Source organism: Puma concolor, chromosome E1, assembly GCF_028749965.1.
Source record: "Puma concolor isolate L17-30 chromosome E1, mPumCon1.1.hap2, whole genome shotgun sequence".
Classification (NCBI taxonomy): domain Eukaryota; kingdom Metazoa; phylum Chordata; class Mammalia; order Carnivora; family Felidae; genus Puma; species Puma concolor.
The window spans coordinates 3907185-3932723 of NC_141680.1; the positions used below are offsets into that span (position 1 = coordinate 3907185).

At 55.1% G+C, this 25539-nt stretch overlaps 1 protein-coding gene across 4 annotated transcripts in view; it reads left to right on the top strand.

Annotated features, from left to right (window-relative positions):
- Positions 1-582: 582 nt before the first annotated feature.
- The window catches only part of NTN1 (netrin 1), a 188634-nt gene continuing 163677 nt past the window's right edge, over positions 583-25539 (top strand). The window contains exons 1-2 of one of the 4 annotated variants that reach the window (XM_086685996.1): positions 583-676; positions 18597-19678. In XM_086685996.1, the coding sequence (XP_086542122.1) occupies positions 18661-19678 (1018 nt within the window). In that variant the 5' untranslated portion in view covers positions 583-676; positions 18597-18660. Of the gene's footprint in view, positions 677-17756; positions 17847-17900; positions 18124-18596; positions 19679-25539 lie in introns of those variants that run through there. The other 3 variants (XM_086685993.1, XM_086685995.1, XM_086685994.1) reach the window with 3 other exon arrangements.

Sequence of the window (25539 nt, forward strand, 5' to 3'; positions counted from 1 at the left end):
CGTTCCTTCAGCCTTCCCTCGGGTCCTCTTAAACTTTCCTGTTTCAGGAGTGTGAATGACACTCCCCCCCACCCCCCTCGGTTTTAAGTGGCGACGGCTCTGCCTCTGTTTTATCGCCCCGGGTCCTGTCCGCGGTGATTGGGGGAGGCGTGTCAGCTCGCCATCTTGGATCAAGGGCGACAGTACCGGTTTCGCGCGGACCTAAGGCGCGTCCCGAGGTGATGACAGTGGGGGACGGAGTCGCACGTCCTTGGACAAGACTTTCCAACCCTCTCCTCCGCGCCCCCCTCCCCCGCGCGGCCCCAGCACCCGGTCCAAAAATAGCTTCCGCCGACCCCCAGGCCATCCTAAGCCAGAGTGCGTAGGATGAGTGGCTCCCTCTGGGGCATCCGGGGGTCCCCAGCTGTCCCCTTCCTGCCCTCCCGTGCTCCGGGCTGCGCGCGGCAGGAGCGGGCGCCGCAGGGCGCGGAGTGGGAGCGCGCGGCCGGGGCCGTGCCCGGGGCGGGCCGGGAGCAGGGTGGCCGCGGGGGTGAGGAGCCGCCCGGGCCCGGCCGGCCTGACACCACCTGGCGGAGTCTCGGGGAAGAGTCTTAAAGGCGCGCGCTCCTCCGCGCCCCTCGCACTCCAGCGGGAGCCGCCGAGAGCTCGCCTCCTCTCCCGCCCGGCGCCTCGGGAGGTAAGTGCCGTCCGCCCAGCCGGAGTCGGGGCCCCGGGGGGGCGGCCCGGGGCTGCCCCGCGGTCGGGAAGCTGCGGCCCGGGCTGCGGTCGGTGGGGGGTGGGGGGGGTGGGGGGGGAGGCGGCGCCCAAGTTTGGGGAAGGCCTCGGAGGGCAGCGCGAGCGGCGCAGCGCCGGGGCCGGGGCCGGGCGCGGGTGGCGGGCGGCTGGGGCCGTCCGGGGGCGGCCCGGCCCCCCCGCGCCGCCTCGGGGACCCGCACCCGCGCGCGGCGCACGGCCGAGCCTCCGCCCCGCGCTCTGCGCACTTGGCGCGCTCGGCCCGCGGTCCCGGGCGAGCCCCCAGGCGGCCGCAGCCGCGACCCCCGCGCCGCGCCACCCCGCCCGGCCTCTCGGCGCTGCGCCCCTCGCCTTCCCCACCTCCAGCCGCTCGCTATTTTCACACCTCCCGGTGCCCCGGCCCCGGCGCCCGATTCAGTGCTCAGTAATTAATTTGGCGTTTCAGAATGGTCAGCGGGCTGGATAATGGACGCATTCATCCCCCGGGCTCATCTGAACAGAGGTGGGAAGAAAGGCTTTCACAGACAGAAAATGCCATTCGCTGAGCGCTCAAAGGGGCTGTCACTCCCAGAATAAATCGCCGCCGCGCCCGCCGGCTTCTCTGGCCATTTCCATACGGCCCCGGCCCCGCGCCGCGGACCCGCCGGCCTCGGCCTCGGCTCCCGGGAATCTCCCTCGAGGGCCTTCGACGGGAAAAGTCGGGCGAGGGCGAGACCCGGGCGGGGGTCGAGGGGAAGCGGGGAAGCCGGGGCGGGGGGGGGGGGGGCTCGGGTTAAGGCCGCAGGGGACAAAGAGCTTGATTAGAAAATCAAATGCTAAACTAGAAGGAGGCGCTGCTAATTCAAGGCGCGGACGTTGGAGCGGGGCCTTGGGGAGCATCCGTCCCAAAGCCCGCGCGGTTCGCAGGAGAGAAGGACCCCGCGGCCCAGAGGCGCCCGTAGCGTGCCCGGGGTCACGCAGCAAGCTTCTGGATCTCCCAAATTGTGAATGGAATCCAACGCACAAGCCTTAGATCGTAGGGACAGGGCCTGCTGGTGCAATCCCGACCCTCCCCAGACGCTTCACTCTGGGGTCCCCGCGAGATCAGCTCTTTAGCCCCGGGGCCCGCCTTGGCCTCCAGCTCGCCGCTCCTTGCCCGGACCCTACGGTCGGCCTCGGGGCATGGGCTGAGTTCCAGCGGCTTTATCCTCTGACCTCTTCTCGACCCGGGGTCGCCGCGAGTGTTGGGCACCAACGGCCTTCGAGCTCTGAGAGCGGGGGCCTCTCCGTGGGGGCGCCCTCTGCCCTCTGGCGAAGCGGGATCGCGCGCCGCAGCCGCGGCCCTAACCCCGCGGACCGCGCGCCGACAGCGCCCCCAGCCCGGCTGCCGAGCCTCCGGGTGGGCAGGGCTGGCTTGGCTCTATCCAGGGTGAGAGGCCCCAGGCGCTTGGTTTTCCTGCTGCTGGGGCTCGCCGTGTGTCCCCCTCGAGGGACAGATTTGGCTCTGGTCACCTCTAGCCCGGCGGGACCCTCCCATCAAGGGAAGGGAAGGAGCAGTGACCCCTCTTAGGATCCAACTCCAGCTCTGTCCAGACGCTGGAATGACCAGGGAAGCAGCTGGGGGTGCGGGGGGAGGAGGGGGCCTTTCTGGAATGGCCAGGTGCGTGTCCCAGAGCTTACAGCCACGGATCTCAGGTCTCCTCACCCGCTTCTGAGTGGAAGTCACTCTTCCCTACTCCGACTCAGTTTCCTTGTCTGCAGAGCAAAGAGGAAATGGGAACAGGCTTGACGCCAAGCGGGGACCCTCAGTGGAAGGATCCCACAGACCACTCACACCCCCAGCCCCCAACCAGCTGACGTCTGTCCCAGTTGGTCAGAGGAGCCGGGTTACAGTGCGTTTGTCAGACTCTGGCATCGGCCTCGGGCCGGAACCCCCCGAGAGAACTTCCCTAGGCCTGGGGAGGGGCCCGGAAATCTGCATTTTTGAAAACAAGCTTCCCGAAGCATTTTTGATGCAGGTGGTGTAGGGACGATTTTTAGGGACATAGTTTAGGAAACTGGGCTCTGTCCCCGGCTGCCCCTCCCTTCCTGGGACCCACGGTTGTGTGGTGTTCTTTATATCTGATCAGCAGTAAAATTGCTTCCTCCTACCCCCACTGGAGGCCCGAAGTGGGGGGGGGGGTCTACTCCTAGGAGATACCTGGGGATCCCCTGAATGTGCAGCCTGCGAGGGAAAGACTGTGGGTGAGCTGAGCACCCCACCAAACGAGGACGGTCGATGTGGGCTTCAGACCGACTGGACGTTGAACCCCCAAACCTAGGGGCCTTTTCTTACCAACACGCTTTCACAGCAGGACTTAACACAGCAGCCCCGCCCCCCACCAGTACAAATGTGCCCAGAGCCCCCCTCCCGCCCTTGGCAAGGCAAACCCTGTCCACACTAGGGACAGAGAAGCTGCCCCCCATAGGGGATCCGTGCCAGGAATAACCCAGGTGTGAGCTGTGGCCCGCAACACCCGACACCTGCCCCTTCACCAGGCTGGGGCTCAGAGGAGAGTAGGCGTGAGGGGGGGGAAGGGGGAAGGCCCAGAAGAGTGGGAGAAAGCGGGGGGGGGGGGGAGTAGGAGAAGCTGTTAAAAACGGGGCTGGGGGGGGAGAGGAGGGGACGAGTCCCTATTTATGTAAGCCGTTTGTAGCTGTGGATTGTAAAACTGGGCAGCATTCTTTGGAGTAATTCATAGTGTTTGGACAAGACAAACATTGTTCTGCTTTAAACAAACCTCCAGAAAGGTCAGCCTGGTTCATCCCTTCGCTTCGAGTCTCTGAGACTATCCAGATGATGAGAAAATCAGATCTTAGCTGAGGGGGCCCAGGCAGGAGACAGCTGTCTCCTGAGTCCTTTGGACCCAGGGTGAGGGCACCCAGCCCAGGGAGGGTGCTTGGCTGCCGTTGAAAAGGGCTGATTCCCTGTCTGGAGCCAGGAGACGTGGTGTGTGTGTGTGTGTGTGTGTGTGTGTGTGTGTGTGACAGATTATGGAATTTTGATTCTGCCAAGGATCATCCGAGTCCTAGAGCGAGCCCAACATGACCTGCAAGGCTTCAGGCGGGTGAAGGATTCATGGAAAACAAGTGTTCACGGACGCAGTGTCAAATGGGACCCGCTAGCCTGGGAGCCCGGACACGCTCTGGACACGAAGAATCCCTGCTCTCCACGTGCCGATGCTCCGTCTGGGCCCCTCTCTGTTCACTCAGCAAGCAGGTTTTCCGTGCCTGCCCTGTGTCGAGCTCCGCGCTAGGTGTCGGGCGTGCAGCAGTGAGCACGGGGGACGACGCGAGCCGTCATGGGTCAGGGTCTGCTACGCCCCCCTCCCCCGGGCCTCCCTAAGAAGAGAAGCTTCTCGCGATTTTCCTTCCAGCCGCCCTACGGCCACCACCATCGCGGCCACGAGCCCCCTGGCGGAGACCCAGGGCGCCAGCTCCCGGACCAGCCCGACAGCAAGTGCGGGACTCCACACGCGTGAGCTGCCGCCGGGATTGTCACTGTGACTGCGATGGCGATGCAGACTGTGGTTGTGCTCGTGGCTGTGGCTGTGGCTGTGGTTGTGATTCTGCCTCTGACAGTGACTATGGTTGCGATGGTGACTGTGACTATGTTGTGGTGGTGACTGTGGTTAGGGTTGTGAGGGTGATGGAGATGGTGGCTGTGATGGTGACTGTGACTATGGTTGTGAGGGTGACTGTGACAGTGACTGTGATGGTGACAGTGATGGTGACTCTGGCGGTGACTGTGATTATGGTTGTGATGGTGACAGTGACTGTGATGGTGACAGTGACTGTGATAGTGATGGTGTGATGGTGATTATGACTATGGTTGTGAGGGTGACTGTAATGGTGACAGTGACTGTGATGATGACTATGATGGTGACTCTGGCAGTGACTGTGATTATGGTTGTGATGGTGTCCGATTATGTTTGTGATGGTGACCGTGATGTGACTATGGTTGTGATGGTGACAGTGACTGTGATGGTGACTATGATGGTGACTCTGGCAGTGACTGTGGTTAGGGTTATGAGGGTGACAGTGACTGTGGTTAGGGTTGTGAGGGTGATGGAGATGGTGGCTGTGATGGTGACTGTGACTATGGTTGTGATGGTGACTGTGACAGTGACTGTGATGGTGACAGTGATGGTGACTATGATAGTGACTCTGGCAGTGACTGTGACTATGGTTGTGATGGTGACAGTGACTGTGGTGGTGACAGTGACTGTGATAGTGATGGTGTGATGGTGATTATGACTATGGTTGTGAGGGTGACTGTAATGGTGACAGTGACTGTGATGGTGACTATGATGGTGACTCTGGCGGTGACTGTGATTATGGTTGTGATGGTGACAGTGATGTGACTGTGGTTGTGATGGTGACTGTGGCTGTGATTGTGATGGTGACAGTGATGGTGATGGTGACTATGGTCATGATGGTGATGGTGACAGTGACTATGGTTGTGAGGGTGACTGTGATGGTGACGGTGACTGTGATGGTGACAGTGATGGTGACTCTGGTGGTGACTCTGGCAGTGACTGTGATTATGGTTGTGATGGTGTCTGATTATGTTTGTGATGGTGACCGTGATGTGACTATGGTTGTGATGGTGACAGTGACTGTGATGGTGACTATGATGGTGACTCTGGCAGTGACTGTGGTTAGGGTTATGAGGGTGACAGTGACTGTGGTTAGGGTTGTGAAGGTGATGGAGATGGTGACTGTGATGGTGACTGTGACTATGGTTGTGAGGGTGACTGTGACAGTGACTGTGATGGTGACAGTGATGGTGACTATGATGGTGACTCTGGCGGTGACTGTGATTATGGTTGTGATGGTGACAGTGATGTGACTGTGGTTGTGATGGTGACTGTGACTGTGATTGTGATGGTGACAGTGATGGTGATGGTGACTATGGTCATGATGGTGATGGTGACAGTGACTGTGGTTGTGACAGTGACTGTGATGGTGACAGTGATTACAACAGTGATGGTGACTCTGGCAGTGACTGTGATTATGGTTTTGATGGTGTCTGTTTATGTTTGTGATGGTGACCGTGATGTGACTATGGTTGTGATGGTGACAGTGACTGTGATGGTGACAGTGATGGTGGCAGTGACTATGGTTGTGAGGGTGACTGTGATGGTGACGGTGACTGTGATGGTGACAGTGATTACAACAGTGATGGTGACTCTGGTGGTGATTCTGGTGGTGACTGTGATTATGGTGATTATGTGATGGTGACTGATTATGTTTGTGATGGTGACAGTGATGTGACTGTGGTTGTGATGGTGACGGTGACTGTGATGGTGGCCGGGTCGTTGTGGCTGTGATCATGATTACGGACTCCACCAACCCCAAGCTGGGATCTCCCCAACCCCAAGCTGAAGTGGTTTCTTTTAACAATACTTATCGTTCGTGCTCATTGACTTACCAGTAATTAGTAAAGTATTGTTAACACCAAGTCCAGACTTTTGTGGTACCAGTGTCACCATCCCCTACTTGATCTCCAGTGGCCCAGGGCAGTTCGTCATCCTCTCTAGAGGGGGGTGGCCCTGTGGTAACCATGGCGAGGGCAGTTGTACAGGGTTCTTTATAAAGAGTGTATTCGTTTGGAGCTCGGGACATCTCGCGGTCTTTTGTACTCGGTACTCCTGATATACCCACGGAAGAGATGGGAGGGAGGAAGGGAGGGAGGGCGGCAGGCAGGGAGGAGACCGAGAACGCTTCCATCCCCGTTTCTCAGGAGAGGTGACTGCCGCTCCCGGAGGCGAAACGACTTGCCCGCTGACTCAGTCGGCCCAGGCTGCTGTAACAGAACACCACCGGCAGGGAAGGCTTGAGCAATAGACATCTACTTCTCACAAGCTGGAGGCTGGGAAGCCCAAGACCAAGGTGCCGGCCAGTTTGGTTCCTGGTGAAGGCTCTCTTCCTGGTCTGTAGATGACTGCCTTCGCGCTGCGTCCTCACACGGCCAGGAGAGAGATCGTGTCTCTCATAAGGACACCGCCTTCATGACCTGATTATCCCCTAAAGGCCCTACCTCCAGATAGCATCACACTGGGGATTAGGGCTTCAACACATGACTTCGGGAGGGACATAATTGCGTAGTCCAAGCACCTACTGTCACAGGGGTGTAGAGCTGAAGGTGTGACTGGAGCACGATCCTAGTGACCTTCTCGGGCCTGCCCTGCCCTGCTGACCCCTCAAGGAGCTCCTCGCAAGCAGCAGCGGGAAGCTGGGTGCCCGCACAGACCCCACAAACCACACACGCAGCCAGAGGCTAGGAGGTCACTCTGCAGGGTGGGTCGCATCTATGCAGCCCTGTGTCTAGTTTCCGGCATCATTCGGGGGGCTAGCGTGCTGGCTCCTCCTGGCCTGAAGGGCAACATCAGTGAGAGAGAGAGAGGTTCTCTTCCTCCCCCAGTCCTACGTTCCTTTAACACCTTGTTGGTGGTCGAATAATCCGTGCACTCACCCAATCCGAATCAATGGTCCGCGTCTGTTTTCATCCTGTACCACCTCTTGGAATGAAGTCCCCTAAACTTTCTCCCTGTGTGACGTGTAGACCAGCAATACCTTATTTCACCGACATTTTGGGGGGGGGGGGAAATAAGCTATTCTACGTAGTTGATTTTGGCAAGAAACAGAAGCTTACTCCTTTATATATAGAAACTTTTTATGTAATCATTTGTCATGAAAAACGTTTTTTTCATCAAATCATGATATTTCCCCCCCCACCTAAGTTAGCAGGATCGAATGTAGCAGGTTTTCCCTAGGTGTGGTCGAGTGGGTGACCCATAACCTACTTTGATGACTCCCAGCCATCTTTAGGAACATCATCTCCTGGGCAGGTCGCTCAACCTCCCTGCCTCAGTTTCTTGCCTTGGAAGAAGATGCTTTCTTTTTTTTTTTTTATTTTTTTTTTTAAATTTTTTTTTTCTTCAACGTTTTTATTTTTGGGACAGAGAGAGACAGAGCATGAACGGGGGAGGGGCAGAGAGAGAGGGAGACACAGAATCAGAAACAGGCTCCAGGCTCCGAGCCATCAGCCCAGAGCCCGACGCGGGGCTCGAACTCACGGACCGCGAGATCGTGACCTGGCTGAAGTCGGACGCTTAACCGACTGCGCCACCCAGGCGCCCCGAAGATGCTTTCTGAGGGCTCTTCCCATCCTTCTCCAACTCCGCTGGGCTCCAATACAGAGGCACCCTTGGGAATTTGAGTGGGACCTGTTCTGAATCCCTCAGTGGTGACTGGGATAGACTTCATAGAGTCACAACGTCCAGTGGTCTCCCATTCTTTCAAGCATCCTAATCCGTGGTTCCAGAAGAACCCAAGGTGCCTGACCTCAGTGTATAAACACCTCGAAGTGAAGAGCTTCTGGCTTCCCCGTGGGCTAAGACCCCTCATATTGTGGCTCCTTTTCTCTCAGATGCTCAGGAGACTATTGCAACTTCTTCCGGACTGGGTCCTGAATCATAAAGGGGCTGGAATCCTGGCTTCCAGAAAAGGGGGCTTATGACACCCCAACACACAGCGAGCTCTCGGCAAGCCTATGCAGAAAATGCTCAACTCAGCATTGTGGGAGGGAATGGACAGCGAGATTCTGTCACTGCTCATGAGGAGAAGACCAAAAGCAAGACTTCAGGGACATTTCAGGATCAGACTGTTAGTGTCCCTCTCTTTGTTCCTTTCATTTACCCCAAGCTCACCCTTTAAGATTTGAGGGGGACCCTCTTCATTCTGGAAGCCCTAGGATTTGCTGGTAAATGGCCACGATAACAAACTCCCATAGCCTTGGTGGCTTTCCACAACAGACATCTATCCTCTCACAATTCTAGAGGCTGGAGGTTTGAAATCAGTATCCCTGGATTGAAATCAAGGGCTGTGCTCCCTCCAGAGGCTCTGGAGGAGAAAAAGTCCCTTGTCTTTTTCAGCTTCTGGTGGCCGCTGGCATTCTTGGCTTGTGACTGCGTCACTGTCGTTTCTGCCTCTGACTTCATGTGGCTTCTCCTCTTGTGTCTTGTCAGCTCTCCCTCTGCTTCTCTCTTAGGACATTTGGGATGGCATTTAGGGTCCACCCAGATAATCCACAGCGATCTTCCCATCTCATAGTCTCTAACTGAGTCACGTCAGCAAAGACCTTGTTTTGCCATATAAGGTCACATTCACAGGTCCCAGGGATTACGACACAAGTGGCTTCTTGGGGGGGGGGGCACTTTTCCATAATTCTGTGGGTTTTAGTTGCTTAATTTTAATGAATTTGTAGTGCATTCCTAGTCTGTGGCTGGCAGCGTGTGAAACAGTGGGTCCCCCTCCCTCAAGACGCCCATGGATTAGTCAAGTCAGGGCAACCATGTGGTGTTAAGAACCATGGGAAAAACAACTCCAAGGCCCTAGAGGTACCCAGGATGTGTCCCAAAGTGTTCAGATTCTTTATCAAGCTCTGCAAGACCGTGCGTACCCTGGCCTGCCCTCACCTCTCTGACCTCATCTCCTACCACTCTCCATCTCGCTGCCCAAGCCCCCACCAAGCTGGCCTCCTTCTTGTTCCTCATGCAAGTCAAGCTGTGCCTCAGGACTTCCGCACTTGTTTTCTCTGCCTGGAGCACACATTTTTCTCCCCCCCTCCCCATACCCCCACAGCTCCCTTCCTCACCTAACTCTCCTCTACTGGATCCTTCTCGGAGAGGCAATCCCCCTCCCCGACCCCAGTACCTTGTGTAAAATGCGTCTTCCTTCCTGACACTCTCCATCCCGTCCTCTGCCTTATTCATGTTACCAGATCTTATCACAATCATGTTTCTCTGGTCCAGGCCATCTCCATCTCCGAGGGCATTTTGAGATGTGATGGCTAGAACTTTCCAGAAGGTCGTAAACTTAAATGCATCCTGTTTCATTTCCGACTCCTTTTCTGAGAATTTATTTAGCTTTTGCGGGGAAGGCTGTGCTTAGTGACACATTGGGCTAAATTTCAAGTGTATCAGAACGGTGTGGGAGAATAGGAGGCTCTTCTAGGGAGGGATGTGTAAATGTGAGGACCCATTTTTTCAGTGGTGGAAATGACTGGTGTGTGCAGGGAGGTGGGACCCACTGTCATTTAACGGGCAGGGGTCCGGGATGCTAAATGTCCAGCGGTGGCATTAGACCGTTCTGCCCAGTGAGGAATTTTCTGGCCCTAAAGGTGAACAGCACCCCTGTGGGGAAACAATTTTAAGGAAACAGTCTGGCCCTAAAATAGCATTTTTCAACTGTGACTAAAAACCTTTAGCCCTATAATAGTTTTTCAGGCTATTTCTCCCCCAAATACATCACCTTCTGCTAACCATATGTCCCCGGCCCATTTATACTTTCCATTTTTTAATTTTTTAAAGTTTTATTTGAGAGAGAGAAAGAGGAGGAGAGAGAGAGAGAGAGAGAGAGGCAGAGGGAGAAGGAGAGAGAATGCCAAGCAGGCTCCAGACTCAGCGTGGAGCCCAATGTGGGGCTCAATCCTACGACCCTGGGATCATGACCTGAGTCAAAATCAAGAGTCAGACATTCAACCGACTGAGCTACCCAGATGCCCCTGCCTGCACTATCTCTTGAGAGCCTCCCACTCATTCCCTTCCTCTGGGTAATCACTGCAATGTCACCCCTGGACTTTGAGGTTTCCCTGAGGGGATGTCCTCCAGAGTGTGTGTCAGTGTTGAATGAACTGAACCCCAACTCTGGACTCAAGAGAACCCCCTCCCCCAACGACTTTCTCCACCCACAGGACTCTCCTCTTATTTTCATTCTTTGTTTCCTTCCACCCGTGACAAAGCTTCCCACCAGGAACCATTTTCCTTATCTTAATAGCGTTCAGGGTGGGACCTTGTCAAAAGCTTCTCGCAAATGAAAATAAACGACAGGGGCTCAGTCCCCTTATCCCCGGGGCATTTTCACCCCTTCAAAGAGCTCGGGTAGATTAAAGGATTTGGGGGATTTGGGGTTTGTATGGGCTTCTGTGCCCAACTGCTGAATCCTCAGCCAAGAAGCCAGGCAATAGGGGAGGCCCGAGCTCAAGATGAGAATCATCCACACCGCTGAGGAAATGGCTAAATCTCCAGGAACCCTACACTCTCTGCAGGCCTGTTCTTCTATGCTCCAAAACTGTTTCCAGAACAGTCGTATCTCCCGAAATTCTGCCGAGGAAAGGGGATCCCTTGAGCAACCCTCCAGGAGGCCCACCGGGAGAGCTGGGCTCTAGAAATACGGGGATGCCCCTAATTCTTCCAGGGTGAGGGATCCGGGAGCCAGATCTGGGGATGTCGACAGTCAAAAGCCAGAAAACCCCTACACTGTCATCTCTCGGGCCAGCTTCTTTCTTTTCACAGCCATCTTTTCAATCAGCCTCCAAAGCCTGTATGGTACCCGCGATGACCCCCATTTCACCGTGAGATGGGCAAAGCAAGGTCACACAGCTGGTCCGGGGTGGCCAGAACTCAAGGTTTGCCTGCCTCCATTTCTTCCTGTTTCTGGGGGAAACACTGTCGAAGCAGGCCACCCTGACCTTTGTGGGGAGCCCGGACGCCTGCATCAGACTCTTCCGTTGCTGCAGTGTCCAGCCTCCGTCGGGGGTCCCGGGGACCCAATCGTTTCGTGTCTGCCCGCCTAACACAACCAGACACACTCAGAAGCTCAGTCGAATCAGGTCCCAGCTCATAGTTCAGGCAGACACACATCCCTTCCGCTGTCCAGCCGTAGCTGAGGCCCGTATGTGTCAAAAGCTTATTGTCAGCCAAGCCTGTCTTGCCCGTGGGTGGTGACTGAGACCTCCGGACACTGGCACCGCCCCGGGTTGGTTCAAATCCCTGCTCGTCTGCTTACCAGTGATGCCGTCTACTTCAGCACAGTAATTTTCCGTAGTTCAGCTTCCTCCTCCGTAAAGAGGAGATGATGAGGCTATCTGCATCCATCCTGGAAGGCTGTTACCAGTATTCCGAGTTAGCCGTTGATGGAATGCTTAGAAGACGGCTTGGCACACAGTAAGCATTCAATAAATGCTTGATTTAGAAAGTAGGACCCGCGGTCATGCCCAGGATGAAGGTCCTTGGTCATCTCACCTCTCCTGAGCCTTTACTCTCAAACCATCAGCCTGGGCCATCCAGTGCTCCCCATCCCCGGTGCCCTCCCCTGCGTCCTCACCGTGTTCACTGGTGGCTCCCCCCCCCAACCTTCACGCTTACCCCCCCAGCCTGGCCCTCACTCACACCACGGGCCTCTTCAGTGGGACGATTCTCCCACACCATACTGCCCAACGCCCAGGACAGGGGGCCGCTGTCCTCCTCCACCTGCAAAGTTCTTTTCAGCTTCTTCGGAGAAACGACACCCTGCTCCTTTAAGGCCAGAACCACACGCACCTGTTCTAGCTTCCAGAGCTCCTTCTTGGAATCCGCCTGCCTCCGCCCCACAATCCAGGGCACGCTCCTCTTTGAAGACACCAGACCCTGGTTCAGCCTTCATCTCTGCCCCAAGTCCCGAGGCTGGTCCAGTGCGTCTTTAAGACGCAGGTGGACAGGGGCGCCTAGGTGGCTCCGTCGGTTGAGCGTCTGACTTCAGCTCAGGTCATGGTCTCACGATTCGTGGGTTCGAGCCCCATGTTGGGCTCTGTGCTGACAGCTCGGAGCCTGGAGCCTGCTTCGGATTCTGTGTCTCCCTTTCTCTCTCTGCCCCTTCCCTGCTCATGCTCTGTCTCTCTCTGTCTCTCAAAAAATAAACGTTAAAAAAAAAAAAGACTCATCCAGCACCTTGACCTCCTTATCTCCAGTCACCTTCCCCTCTGCCTCCCAGCAGAAAGCCCCCTCTTGTCCTCAGCGGGCCTTGTTATCACCCACCTCTGGAATCTTTAATTCAGACTCCAGCTACTCACCACACCTCTTCTGTCTTCCTGAATCTTCTAGACCAGCTCTGTCCAATAGGACTTTCTGCGATGATAGAAGGGAACTTTATTGCTTCTATCCAAATGAGGGTCAATTGAGGAAGCTTTAACCTCATTTCATTTTATATCTTTTATTATTTATTTTTTAGTACTAAAATTTTTTTTGCAATGTTTAATTATTTTTGAGAGAGAGAGAGGGAGACAGAATCCAAAGCAGGCTCCAGGCTCTGAGCTGTCAGCACAGAGCCTGACGCGGGGCTCGAACCCACACACCGTGAGATCATGACCTGTGCCGAAGTTGGATGCTTAACCGACTGAGCCCCCCAGGCGCCCCCGTTATTTCATTTTAAATCACTCAAGCTGGAATCGAAATAGCTCCATGTGGTTCCTGGCTACCGTATTGGACAGCACGGCTCTAGAACCCTGGCCTCCAGTTCCTCCGTCCATGGCCTGTCTTCACTTTTTCTCTCTTTAACTTTACTTCTGTGGCCCATCCCAGCAGCCACCTTCTTCCCCTTCCATCCTACCTCCTGGAAAAGACCTGCAACTCCAGATTAATTCAGTGGTTCTGCTTTTTCTAGGTCTACACAAGGGCTGCTGAGCACGGCGGGGTGGGGGGTGGCTTTGCCGGTTGGGGCTTTCTTTCTTGCAGATGGTCGCCAACCTCAGCAGGACCTTGAGTTCTGGCCAGCAAGCATCAGCCTGTCCTACGTAATGACCCAATCAAGCTTTTACCTATCGTTAAACCTCTAATATTTCAACTTGCTCCCGTGCCCTTAGGAGATGCTGTCACTCTCTGTTCCGCTGAACCAAGAAGTGGCTGATGGCCACTTCTCCAAGGCTGATTCTATCCGTCTTCAACCTCTCTGCGTCTGTTCCTTCCTATCACCCTTTCTCCTTCCTTCCACGTGTTTGCGCACTTCGTGAACGTTGTCTACCCTTGCTGTCCCCGCTTTCATGACCTGAGGCAGCCTGGCTTCTGTCCCCACCACTCCTCTGCCACTGCCAGCCAAACAGCCAAGGTCACCCACGACTTCCTGGCCGTTCAGTCAACCCAAAGGACTCGTTTCAGGTCTTATCTTGACCGTGAAGGCATGTGGACACTGCTCACCACCCTTCCTTCCTTGAAACACCCCTGTTGATTTCTAGGGCGCCTGAGCCTTCTGGCTTTCCTCCTCCTCCTCCTCCCCCTCCTGCTCCTCCTCCTCTATTTCTAAATTTTCTTGTAAAACGGCCACATTCTCCTCTTCCTAGAAGGATCCTTAGGCTTCCCAGGTAAGGCTGGGCACCAAGAATGGCGGCTTCCCCCTCCCGATGCATTCCTTCCAGAAACACCTGGGGATTTGCTTTCTCACCCAAGAGCTGCACTGTTGTGTTTTGAACTCCTGTGTGTGCTTTGGACCCTGCTGCTCAAGCCCAACATGCCTTTTCGGGTGTGTATTTATAACCCCCACTGTGAGAAGCTCACACAACACTTGGACATCTGTTTTTTTCATTTGTCCCCTCGGAGGGCAGTATACTTTAGGGAGGGACACTGACAAATTAGAGGCATTGGGAGAGGCTGCCGAGTGACCAGAACACTGTCCCGTGGGAAATCGTGAAGCAAACTGGAAACATCGTGCCGAAAAGATAAAAATGAAGGATGATAGAGGGCTGACTTCAAAACTTTGAGGAGGCAGAGAGCCTTGGTTTGGGCTTCCGTGTGGGGCTGGAATGGAATCAAGTGTATTAGTGGCAGGGAGGCGGGTTTTGATCGGAGGGAGACGAGTTCTACTGTGTCCCAGAATGTTCTGGACCTCCAGGATACAGACAGTCCTGCCCACCAGGAACTATTAAAGAAGATATGCTCAGTACCTAGTCACTTAGTCACTTAGTACTAAGTCACCTAGTACTTAGTCACTTAGTACCCAAGTGACCACAATAAAAGATCAAAGTGCCCCTCTCCCCCCACCCCAAGACCACGGCGTGAGCCCAGCTATCAACACAGAATAGCTACGCTCCATTTCCAAACTTGCTGCCATGCAGGATCCATCAAGAGCTCTGCAGACGAGGGTGCCCGGCTGGCTCTGTGGGTAGAGCTTGTGACTCTTGATCTTGGGGTCATGAGTTCGAGTCCCACATGGGGTGTAGAGATTACTTAAAAAATACAAAATTAAAAAAAGAAAAACAAACTCTGCAGACAGAAACAGCACAGCAGGAGGAAGGCTCGGAGCCAGCTCTGTGAGCCAGCCCAGTAGATAACCCCAAAATAGACCCAAGTAGGGTGGGCAGTGAGCTGGGCTCCCCGACGTGCCTCTTTCAGACCTGTCCTGGCCGGACTGCCTTTTCCCGACTCGTGTTTTGGTGTGATGCCACCGGCTTCTGTCATGGGCCATCACAGAAACTGTCCCACGGAGCTTGCCGCTATGACCACCATGGTGATGCTGTTGAGGATGTGTGCTCACTATCACACACTGTGTTTCCTTTATGCACCACCCCCCCAGGAGAAATGCCTGTCTGACGTTAGCAACATGAATAATTATAATTCTCTTGAGTAATGGGTCTGTTTTTATCTCACGGACGCTGGGCATTGTCTAACCAACACGGTCTCCTTTTAATTTTGGCTGCAAGAAAGCTTAGGGACACATTTGTGGCCCACCCACCGGAGGTGAACAGGGCCTTCCAGGGAGGAGGTTAGCTCTATTCCTGTTTCTACTCCTCCAGGTTTTTCTTCCTTCTCTTAGCTCCCCTCCTTACGTTACTACTCAACCTTGAGAACCTGCAGGCAAAACTCAATGCAAATCACCTGGAATCTCACTATCCTGAGATGATGGCAGTGAACCGCGTTGTCTTTTTATGCATCCTTCAGAAATAAAAATAAAAAGGAGCTTATACTGTGCATAGTGTCTTTTGGGGGCATAGTGTGTTATAATTTGCTCCCCCCCCCCATTTTATATGTCATGAACATCTCTCCGTGTAATTAAAAGGCTCTGCTTTAAGTTACTGCCAACGTCTGCAAGGAGCTACCAACTTAATAGTAACGACGAACGTTGTTCCATCCGCTTACCGTGCGCCCCGCTTTAGGTATATTCACACAGACGCTTTTATTCACGTACATTACAGGAGTACAATGTGTATGTGCACGTATCATAAGCGACAATCTTCGTATGTGTTAACTCATTTGATGCTCCTAACCCTATGAGATGGATAGTCTTGTCCCCTTTGTACAAATGAAGAAAGCAAAACACAGAAGGATGCTAACTTTGCCAAGGCCACACGCTCGGGTTTCAAAGCGCTGCTCCTCATCGCTATGTTGCCTTTCAGAACAGCGCTGGGATCTCACAGCCCACAAGCGTTAAACCTCTCCTTTCTCCCCTTCCACCCCACTGTCTAATTTATGTTATTTTGTCATGCTGTAAGTACCCTCATAAGTCACCGAGAATCCTCTCTGCCACAAGGCAAGGCACAAATAAACAGCGTAGGGAGTGGTCAATGGCACGGGGGCAAGGCAGGACTAAAGCGTTCCCCGAGGGCAGAGGATGAACCCCGGGCTGTCGTCGCATTTATGTCCCTGGGCTGTGGGTGAAGTCCCATCCCTGGAAGAGCTGGCCTGGGTGGCCCTCTCTCAGGGAGGCTGGGGAAGGCGGTTTTCCAAGGAGACTGAGCTGGGCCAAATGAGCCCCGAGGCCCCTTCTTCGATTCTCACAGTTTATGAAAATGCCAGTAAGACCGAACGTGACACTCGATGGAGAGGATCCAGGAAGCCAGCTCTTGGGCCGGAACCAGGACCCCGGGCTTTCAAAAGTCCGGATTTATTGCTAGATCATTCATCCAAAAGTAACAAACCAACTGCGACTGAGTTCGAAACTCTCAGCCCGGTGTATTCCTTCCCTCAAAGTGCTTTGGCTACCGCTGCGAGAGTGTCAAAGGAGGCTCTCACTGTCCTCGGTCCTTTTGGTATGGTGGCAGAGGATGAGGCAAGGAGAAGCTGGGTGGCCCCAAGGATGCCTCGTGAGACGATAATTGGGCGGGCTTATTTGACAAGGAGGAGACGCAGGAGCCCCCGGTGTCTATTCCTGGATTTGATTGATGTTTACCAGCCGGGAGACGTGGGGCAAGCTTCTTGACCTCGGTTTCCTCATCTGCGAAATGGAGTTAAGACCTACTTTGCAAAGCTGTTGTGAGGCTCCCGTGAGATAGAACAGGGTATACAGCACCCTTGAAAATACAAGCCTGTGGCGGGGGGGACCTGGGGCGGGCTGGGCTGTCCCCAGCCTGAGGCCGGCAGACCCGCCTGGAAGGGGCCTTCCCCTCCGGCCTCCAGCCCAGCACCGCATCCCTGGCATGCGAGGAGCCGCGTTCCCGTTCCGGCAGATAGGCCAACCGCAGGGTGACAACTGTGGTGGGGAGGGGGGGGGCGGCACACGCCAGTAGCCCCTTCTCGCCTGCTCCCGGTTGGCCTTCAGGAAGAAGGGGTGAGCAGGCAGGGGTGACCTCCTCCTCCTCCTCCTTCTCCTCCTCCTCCTCCTCCCCATTCCCGGCTGTCTGCCCACAGGGGCACGGCCCTGTGCGCGGTGCCACCGGGGGCCATCGGGCCGGCTTGGAGGAAGGCCCGACCTCGGCGCAGCAAAGAAAACAAACACAGATGTGTTTGGCTGGGACCAGGAGGGAGCACAGCGTCCCCTCCCTCCCCCCCCCCTCCCCGCCCTCCCGCCGGCGCGCTCCCCCGGGGCGTGGGGCCGGCGGAAACCTGCGGGGCTCCCCGGGGCGGCGCGGGGCCCGGGGTTGAGGCTGACAGTCCCCGGCCCGCCCCTCCTCCCCTCCCCGGGGTGCTCGCCGGGCCCAGCCCCCTCTCCGGGGTTTCCCCGGGCGCTCGCCGCCTCGCTTTCTCTTTGTCTCCGCGGCCCTTCCCCGGGCGCCCCGGTTCCCACCCGCTGGCGCTCGCGCTCGCCCCGCGCCCCGGGCCGCTTCCCTTTAACTTTCTTCTTTCCCGGGGTTAAAACTTTGCTCGCGAGCGGGCGGCTGCTCGCCGACGTTATTGGCCGGCGCCCCGCCCGGCGGCCCCGCCCCCCGCCCCCGCGCTCCCCTCCGCCCCCCACTCCCGGCAGCGGCGGCGGCGGCGGCGGCGGCGGCGGCGGCGGCGGCAGCGGCGGCGGCGGCGGCGGAGCCTTCGGGGGCGTGCGTGCGTGTGTGTGAGTGCGCGCCAGCGAGCGTGAGTGTGTGTGCGCCCCGGGCGCGGGCTGGGCGGCACTCGGAGCGCGGCGGGAGCGGCGGGAGCCGGGCGGCCGCGGCGTCACTCGGGCGAGCGAGGCGGCCGGGGCCGGGGCCGGGGCCGGGGCAGCGGCGGCCGCGCCGGGCATGGAGCTCGCAAGCCCGCGCTGAGGCGGGACGCGCCTGCTGGCCGCGAGCGAGAGGCTCTCCGCCGTGCGGCGCGCGGGCTCCGGGCCGGGGCCGGGCAAACTTTTCTTTCTCTTTTGCCCTCTCCGGAGGTAAAGTCCCGAGCGCGGACTGAGCGGCGGGGACGCGACCCGGGCCGGCCCGGAGGGACCCCGGGGGCTGCGGGCGGAAAAAGGGGGCGCGCGGGCCGTGCGGGTCCCCCGCGCTGTGCGGCGGCGCCGGGGCTCGGGGCGCCGGGCGGGCCGGCCGCCGAGGGTGCGGGCGGGCGCGGGCGTGCCCCCCTCGGGCGGCGTGGAGGCGGCGGTGGCCCGGGGAGCCGAGCGTTCAGCCCGCGGCCCCGGCTCGCCGCCCGGGCCGGGGGAGAACGGGCTCGGGGGGCGCGGGGGTGGGGTGTGTGTGTGTGTGTGGGGGAAGCCTCCCGCCCCCCTCCTCCGGGGACCGCGGGCGGCGAGGCGGGCGGGCGGGCGGCCGGCGGGGATGGTGCCGGGGAAGCCGGGCTCGCCGCCCGCCGCGGGGTGGAGGGCGCGGGGCGGGCTGGCTGAGCGCAGCTCCCCTCTCTCCGCAGGCGCCTTCTGCGGCGGGCGGACCGACTCCTCGGCGCGGCGGGGCCGGGGCAGGCTGGACGCGGCATGATGCGCGCAGTGTGGGAGGCGCTGGCGGCGCTGGCGGCGGTGGCGTGCCTGGTGGGCGCGGTGCGCGGCGGGCCCGGGCTCAGCATGTTCTCCGGCCAGGCGGCGCAGCCCGACCCCTGCTCGGACGAGAACGGCCACCCGCGCCGCTGCATCCCCGACTTCGTCAACGCGGCCTTCGGCAAGGACGTGCGCGTGTCCAGCACCTGCGGCCGGCCCCCCGCGCGCTACTGCGTGGTGAGCGAGCGCGGCGAGGAGCGGCTGCGCTCCTGCCACCTTTGCAACGCGTCCGACCCCAAGAAGGCGCACCCGCCCGCCTTCCTGACCGACCTCAACAACCCGCACAACCTGACGTGCTGGCAGTCCGAGAACTACCTGCAGTTCCCGCACAACGTCACGCTCACGCTGTCGCTCGGCAAGAAGTTCGAGGTGACCTACGTGAGCCTGCAGTTCTGCTCGCCGCGGCCCGAGTCCATGGCCATCTTCAAGTCCATGGACTACGGGCGCACGTGGGTGCCCTTCCAGTTCTACTCCACGCAGTGCCGCAAGATGTACAACCGGCCGCACCGCGCGCCCATCACCAAGCAGAACGAGCAGGAGGCCGTGTGCACCGACTCGCACACCGACATGCGCCCGCTCTCCGGCGGCCTCATCGCCTTCAGCACGCTGGACGGGCGGCCCTCGGCGCACGACTTCGACAACTCGCCGGTGCTCCAGGACTGGGTCACGGCCACCGACATCCGCGTGGCCTTCAGCCGCCTGCACACGTTCGGCGACGAGAACGAGGACGACTCGGAGCTGGCGCGCGACTCGTACTTCTACGCCGTGTCCGACCTGCAGGTGGGCGGCCGCTGCAAGTGCAACGGCCACGCGGCCCGCTGCGTGCGCGACCGCGACGACAGCCTGGTGTGCGACTGCAGGCACAACACGGCCGGCCCGGAATGCGACCGCTGCAAGCCGTTCCACTACGACCGGCCCTGGCAGCGCGCCACGGCCCGCGAGGCCAACGAGTGCGTGGGTGAGTGGGGCGCCGCGGGGACGCGGGCGGGCGGGCGGGCTCCCGAGGACCGCCTGCCCCGTGGACGCCGCGCGGGCCGTGGGAGGCGCGTGCCGGGAAGTCCTGGGCCCGGGAGGGCTGAGAGCGGGCTCACGGGCGCGCGTGGCGCTGGCCGGGGACTCTCGGATTTGCGCCCGGCGGGCTCTGGAAGCCAGGAAGGCTGAGAAATGCTTCGGGGGGAGAGGGTTTTGCAGGAAGCTTGCCGACCGGTCCGCCTAACTCCGGGCTCAAATGCAAAGCATCCACTGTCTTTAACCTCAGTGTGGCGGGACCCTGGGATCCGCCTCCGCTGTACGCCCCCCCCTCCCCCTTTCCCAGGGCTGCAGCTGGGCACCCTGTTGGGAACCCCGGCCCTGTTCCCCGGGGGGTTCCGACTCCGCAATCACAGATCCCTTGGGAGATGGCAAAGGGATTTGCAGTTTGGGGCGAGTTATATCACTCCTGCGTCCTCCATTTGCCTTTCATAGTTTGGGGCAAAAAATATTTTTTTGCCCCTTTTGAACAGCGTATTTGTGTTAGCTGGGATTTAAAGATGAGATTTCAATTAATTACTATCCACAGGTTACAAAGGAGAGTTCAGTAATGATTTTAAAATAAATCAATCCTGGTCCAGAAAAGTGTACCAAAATGTGTGTGTGTGTGTGTGTGTGTGTGTTGTTAGCGTCACAATTAGGTGAAATGAAACAGATTTGAATTAACCAAGGATCCAGCTTCTCTCTTTGTAATGGGGTTTTAAGTCCTGAAAGAAATCTGACAAGGCTTGCACTGGTGAACACTGTTGGGTCAGAAATGAGGCTAAAAAGAGAGAGAGAGAGAGAGAGAGATCCGTTCTATTTCTGAATTGTACAGCTTTGCTGCAGTAGAAAGTCAGTTTCTCCCCAGCAAAAAAAAAAAAAAAAAAAAAAAAAAAGAAAGAAAGAAAGAAAGAAAAAGAAAGAAAGAAAAAAAGGGAGGGGGTGAGGAGGAGAGGAATGCCAGAGGACTGTAGTATGGGATGTAAATTTCCAATTTCCACATTCTATTTTAATGAAAATTATTTCGCCCCTCAACATGCCATGGGGTGTGCATCTTTTGTGAACCTATAGTTATGCGCCCTCCCCCACCCGCACCCCCCAGCTGCCACTGTGTGATTCTTCTCCCACTGTGGCACATTGCTAAGTTTGCTCGTCCCCACAAACACACGTTTCGGAGTCTGGTTCTGATTAATTGTCATGTTGTTGTCGCATAGTTTGTGCCTCATGACTTGTGGATGCAGATTTTTGAGCAAGCCGGCGCAAAACAGGTCTCGGAGAGCCGGGTGGGCACCGAGGCCCAGTCAGGCGCCCTGGTCTGCGAAGGGTCTCGCCTCCTGTTGCACAAGCACGGCCTCCTCCATTTTTGCACTGCGTCCCGCTTTTGCAGACCCGATTGTTCATGCCCCTCGTTTAAGGGACTTGGGACTGGTTGCCAGATTGAAGAGAGTGCTCAGGCAGGATTCCACAGCCAGCTAGTAGTTACACCCTGACTTAGTGGTCTTTGAGAATAAAATTCCTTTGATCTGCTCAGTTCCTTCAGAAATGTTGGTTTTTCCCATCCCTTCTCTTTCCCCCTGCCTCTTTTCTTTTCTTCCTTTTGTGCGTAAAAACCCTTTATTGACATTTAAAGGGCCTCCCACGGTTTTGCTATCAGTTTGAGTTCCTACGTGCAAAGGAAAGACACCTTCCAGTTGTCAGTGGGCAGGGTGGAAATTGGACAAAAGCAGCTCGCTACACTGAGGCCAGTGAACGGGGTCTTGGGGTAACATTGTACTGGCCTGAAGATTCCTCTTAGCCGGTGGTGTTCACAGTCATCACCTACCCCCAGCTCTCTGCCAGTCCCTTGGATGTGGAGACACAAACCGCATTTGTTGTTAACAATGGTCATGCTTTTGGAATAGTCTCTGTAGTTTAGGATTTTGTCTTTTGACCAGAGCCTTGACTATGTGCACAAATTGGATTGACTGCTTTTTTTTTTCTTTAAGCCAAATTGAGCAATCAACATATGAACTAATGTAATTAGTAAGTGTTTTTGTTCAAAAAGTTTAATTAGGCCTGGTAAGGACATCATCTGCATGGCAAACAATCAGCTGACAATATTTTCTGGTTTTTCACTGAGGTTATTTTAATTCTCAGTAGTTAAAGTATCTTTAAATCTCGCCGATTATTCAGTCACCTCATAAAAGCAAAGCCAATTCAACGAAGTTCAAGTTATTTATAGTTTCCTTTTTGAATAGATGTTCTGATATCTTGTAGTTATAGCCCCGGGAGTGTCAGGTTGAAGTTCCCATAAAGTCTTAATTGAAATCTTGGTGATTTTTCCATCATTCCACAGAAGAGAAAGCCAGGAAAGACAATTTAGAAGTGATTTACAATTAGAGGTCGAGCTTTTTATGAAAAGGCCCTATAGTGGAGATATGTGAATGAATTAGTATTTGACAGGTGTTCTGAGACACTACAGGGCACTGTGCTAGGGGAAAAAAAAAAAGCATTAATAAATCCTTCAAACACTAACTTTTGTACTATCAGCGGCTCAGATTTTTTTCCCCAACCTAATCCCATCTTGTGAATTTCACACTGTTGACATATCAAGTCAAGCTACCCCGATTATTTACAACGAAGCCAAAGTAAAGAAGGTTGTTTTTTAATTTCAAAAATCGGTATTGATAAAAAAAAAAAAATGAAGCATCACTGTGTTATTCTGTCTTTGCCTTTATGAAATAATGAGGCAGTGATTTATAATAGACTAAAATGGCATCCTTCCTTAGGTTAACCCCCCTGCTCCCCGCCCCCCCCCCCAAAACCCTAAAACTTAAAAAAAAGACCCATGGATGTTATTATTTGACTACATGGTTCTAGATGGGGCCGCAGTAATTTCTGGTTGCTAAGAAATGCGTATGTCCTGGGGCGCCTGGGTGGCTCAGTTGGTGGAGCGTCCGACTTCGGCTCAGGTCATGATCTCGCGGTCCGTGAGTTCGAGCCCCGCATCGGGCTCTGTGCTGACTGCTCAGAGCCTGCAGCCTGTTTCAGATTCTGTGTCTCCCTCTCTCTCTGACCTGCCCCCGTTCATGCTCTGTCTCTCTCTGTCTCAAAAATAAATAAACGTTAAAAAAAAAAAAAAAAAGAAAAAGAAATGCGTATGTCCTATAGGTCTCCTTTGGTCAGCTTTCTTTCTGGTGTTTCAAGGTTGAGTTCTCTCCGGAATAAATGTGAACTTTGTAAAGCCCCATTTTATTTTAAATCCAATTTTGGATTTCTTCTGGAGGAAAGAAACCCCTCCAAACAATATGAAAGACAAGACCATGTATAACGTTACAGCCTCGACAGCCCTCAGTGGAATAACTAAATACTTTCTTCCGCCCATATGTATCGGCAGCATTCACATGGTCTTATACACATGTGCATTTACATTCACTGCGTAAAGAAGCATCCATGCATGCTGGGGGTGTGCGTACGTTCAAGGGAAAATGCATGAACGGTTTTAAACCACCTGGGTTGCTAGGCCCTTTTTCCTCCTTCTTTTTTTTTTTTTCAAAAGAGCATCTGAAGACCATATTGTGTTTCATAAATTATTGACATCAGTTTTAATCAGTGTCCCCCTGACATTGGAGCTGTGTTAGTATTTAGTGCCTGACGAAGCATGCTGTTTAATCTTACTGTGGGAATGTCACTGTGAACCCCTGCCTGGTTTGTGACAGGGTAAGCTTATGAAAACTTGTTTTGCGACTCACTCTATGGCTTTGCGTTGCCCAGCTGAAACCCAAAACCCACACAAAAGAGGTCTCTGCAAGATGAGCACCGTGCTGGGCTAGCCTCCTATGGTCATGGGTACCTGCAACATAATGCTGGTAATTGTTTAAACATGGCTTTGGCTGGCGGCGGGGGGGGGGGGTCCCCTCATGCTGTAAATGGCTCTCGCACTTTGGCCCACCATCATCCCCAGCAGGAGAGGGGTGTTATATTGGAGGTGTTGCTGTGAGAAATCCAATGCCCCACTAAAGACTCTTGCAAAATCAGAAGGCTAAAATTATGTGCCGCTTAGGCTAGAGCCTGGCACAGAGCTGTAGATCAGTGAATGTTTTTACAGTCTTCGTAATTATTATAATTACCGTCATTATGGTGGTTAACGCTTGAGAGCTTATTTTTTGCCAAGCACTCGTATTAGTCATTTAATCATTGAGGCTGTGCTAATAATAAGCAGGATGATGGCACTTATTTCACAGATGAGAAAACCATGACCTAGAGACACTAAAATGGTTTACCCAAAGCCATGTGGTTAATAGATGGCGGAGCTAGAAACTTTTTGACCTGACGTTTATCGCATCGGACCCTTTGTGCTGACTCCACATAGGATGGACAGATGGACGGACGGATGGATGGATGCATGGATAGTTAGTTGGGTCGGTGGTTGGGTGGGGGGCCGTTATGTATCCACATACAGGAGAGAAGATGGAACGACCTGTTACTTCTGGAAGTGGAGATGGTTCCGTGGCTATGTTGATTATGTCGTGCTGTATTAATTGTGCTCATACATATTTAAATGTGAAGTTGCATGTAAGAAATTGTCCTTCATTTTAGCCATCAGGACGAATGGGAGCTGGCTGTTAGGAATATAAGGGAAGAGACTTTAGGTGCTTTCTGGTGGGTCTTGACATCCATAAGCGTTGGTGATGGCCAAGCGTTTTCTTGATCTCCAGGGCCCGCGAGCTCTCTCGGAGGTGGTGGAACAGAGCTCGTGATCAGAAAATCCTCTTTAATAAGGCCTCTTCCTTTTCCCTAGTGCTCATTATCTCCCTTGCTTCTCTGGAACATATGGAAAAAAACCAAGGAAGGGGCCAAGGAGTGTTGTTGGAGAGGGGAGTTTACTGGCGCATCGGGTGCAGCTCACGTATGTTGGTAACGCGGGGCCGACATTTATCTCGCTGGGCCCCACGGCAGCTGGAGGGAGGGTCTCCGCTGGGCTTCTCCTGAGCACCTGGTGGGCAAGGAGGCTGCTCCCTCCTCTACTGAGAGAGACGGGAGACAGACTTGTGTCTGGGTAAACCTTCGAGGGTGGGTCTGTGCATTTCCAGGCTTTGCCAAGAGGCCTTTTTGGCCCTGCCCAGACTCCTCTCTGACCTCCTCCTCCCGTAGAAAAATGAGATCCTCGGAAAAGTATTTGAGACTTTATGTCCAGAGTAAATATTGGAAAGGCAGTGGGTTGAAATTCAGATGTTCCCTGGAAGGAATCCCCTCATTTTCTGCTCACAGCTGGTATCGATATTTCCTTCTTGAAATGAGTTGTGCTTTTCATTAAGTAAATTTTTTGTCTTGGGATTAAACCAACATTGTATTCTTAATAGACTTTTATGTTTACACTTCAAATGTCCACTGGGTTGTTCTTCGTGTTATCTCGATGGCTTCTATAGTGTCTGCTATGCGCATTGGCCTCACCAAAATAAATGGCTCTCTAGGGAACTGGATTATAAAACAGCCTTATCTGTCGATGCACCAGTAAGGAGATTTTGTGAGTCAGTAGGTTTTTTGTTTTTTTTTTTTTTCTTCCTTTCAGAAGTGATAATCATACCTTGGGTTTCTGCAATGCCTTTCATTAGAGGGAGACTGCAGGTCTCAGAGGGCTTTTGAAACGCTCAGGATTTAAGCCTAATACTTACAGAGTGGCCCACAGTATTTTGCCTGTCGTCTGGAAAGACACAGTGCCCTTGTGGTCTCCGCAGCCTTGGAAGATGGGGCATCGATCGGTTTGGGCGGCCGAGGGGACTGGCAGAGGTTCCGGTGGCGGTCCAAGGGGACCGTCAGGGGGCACCC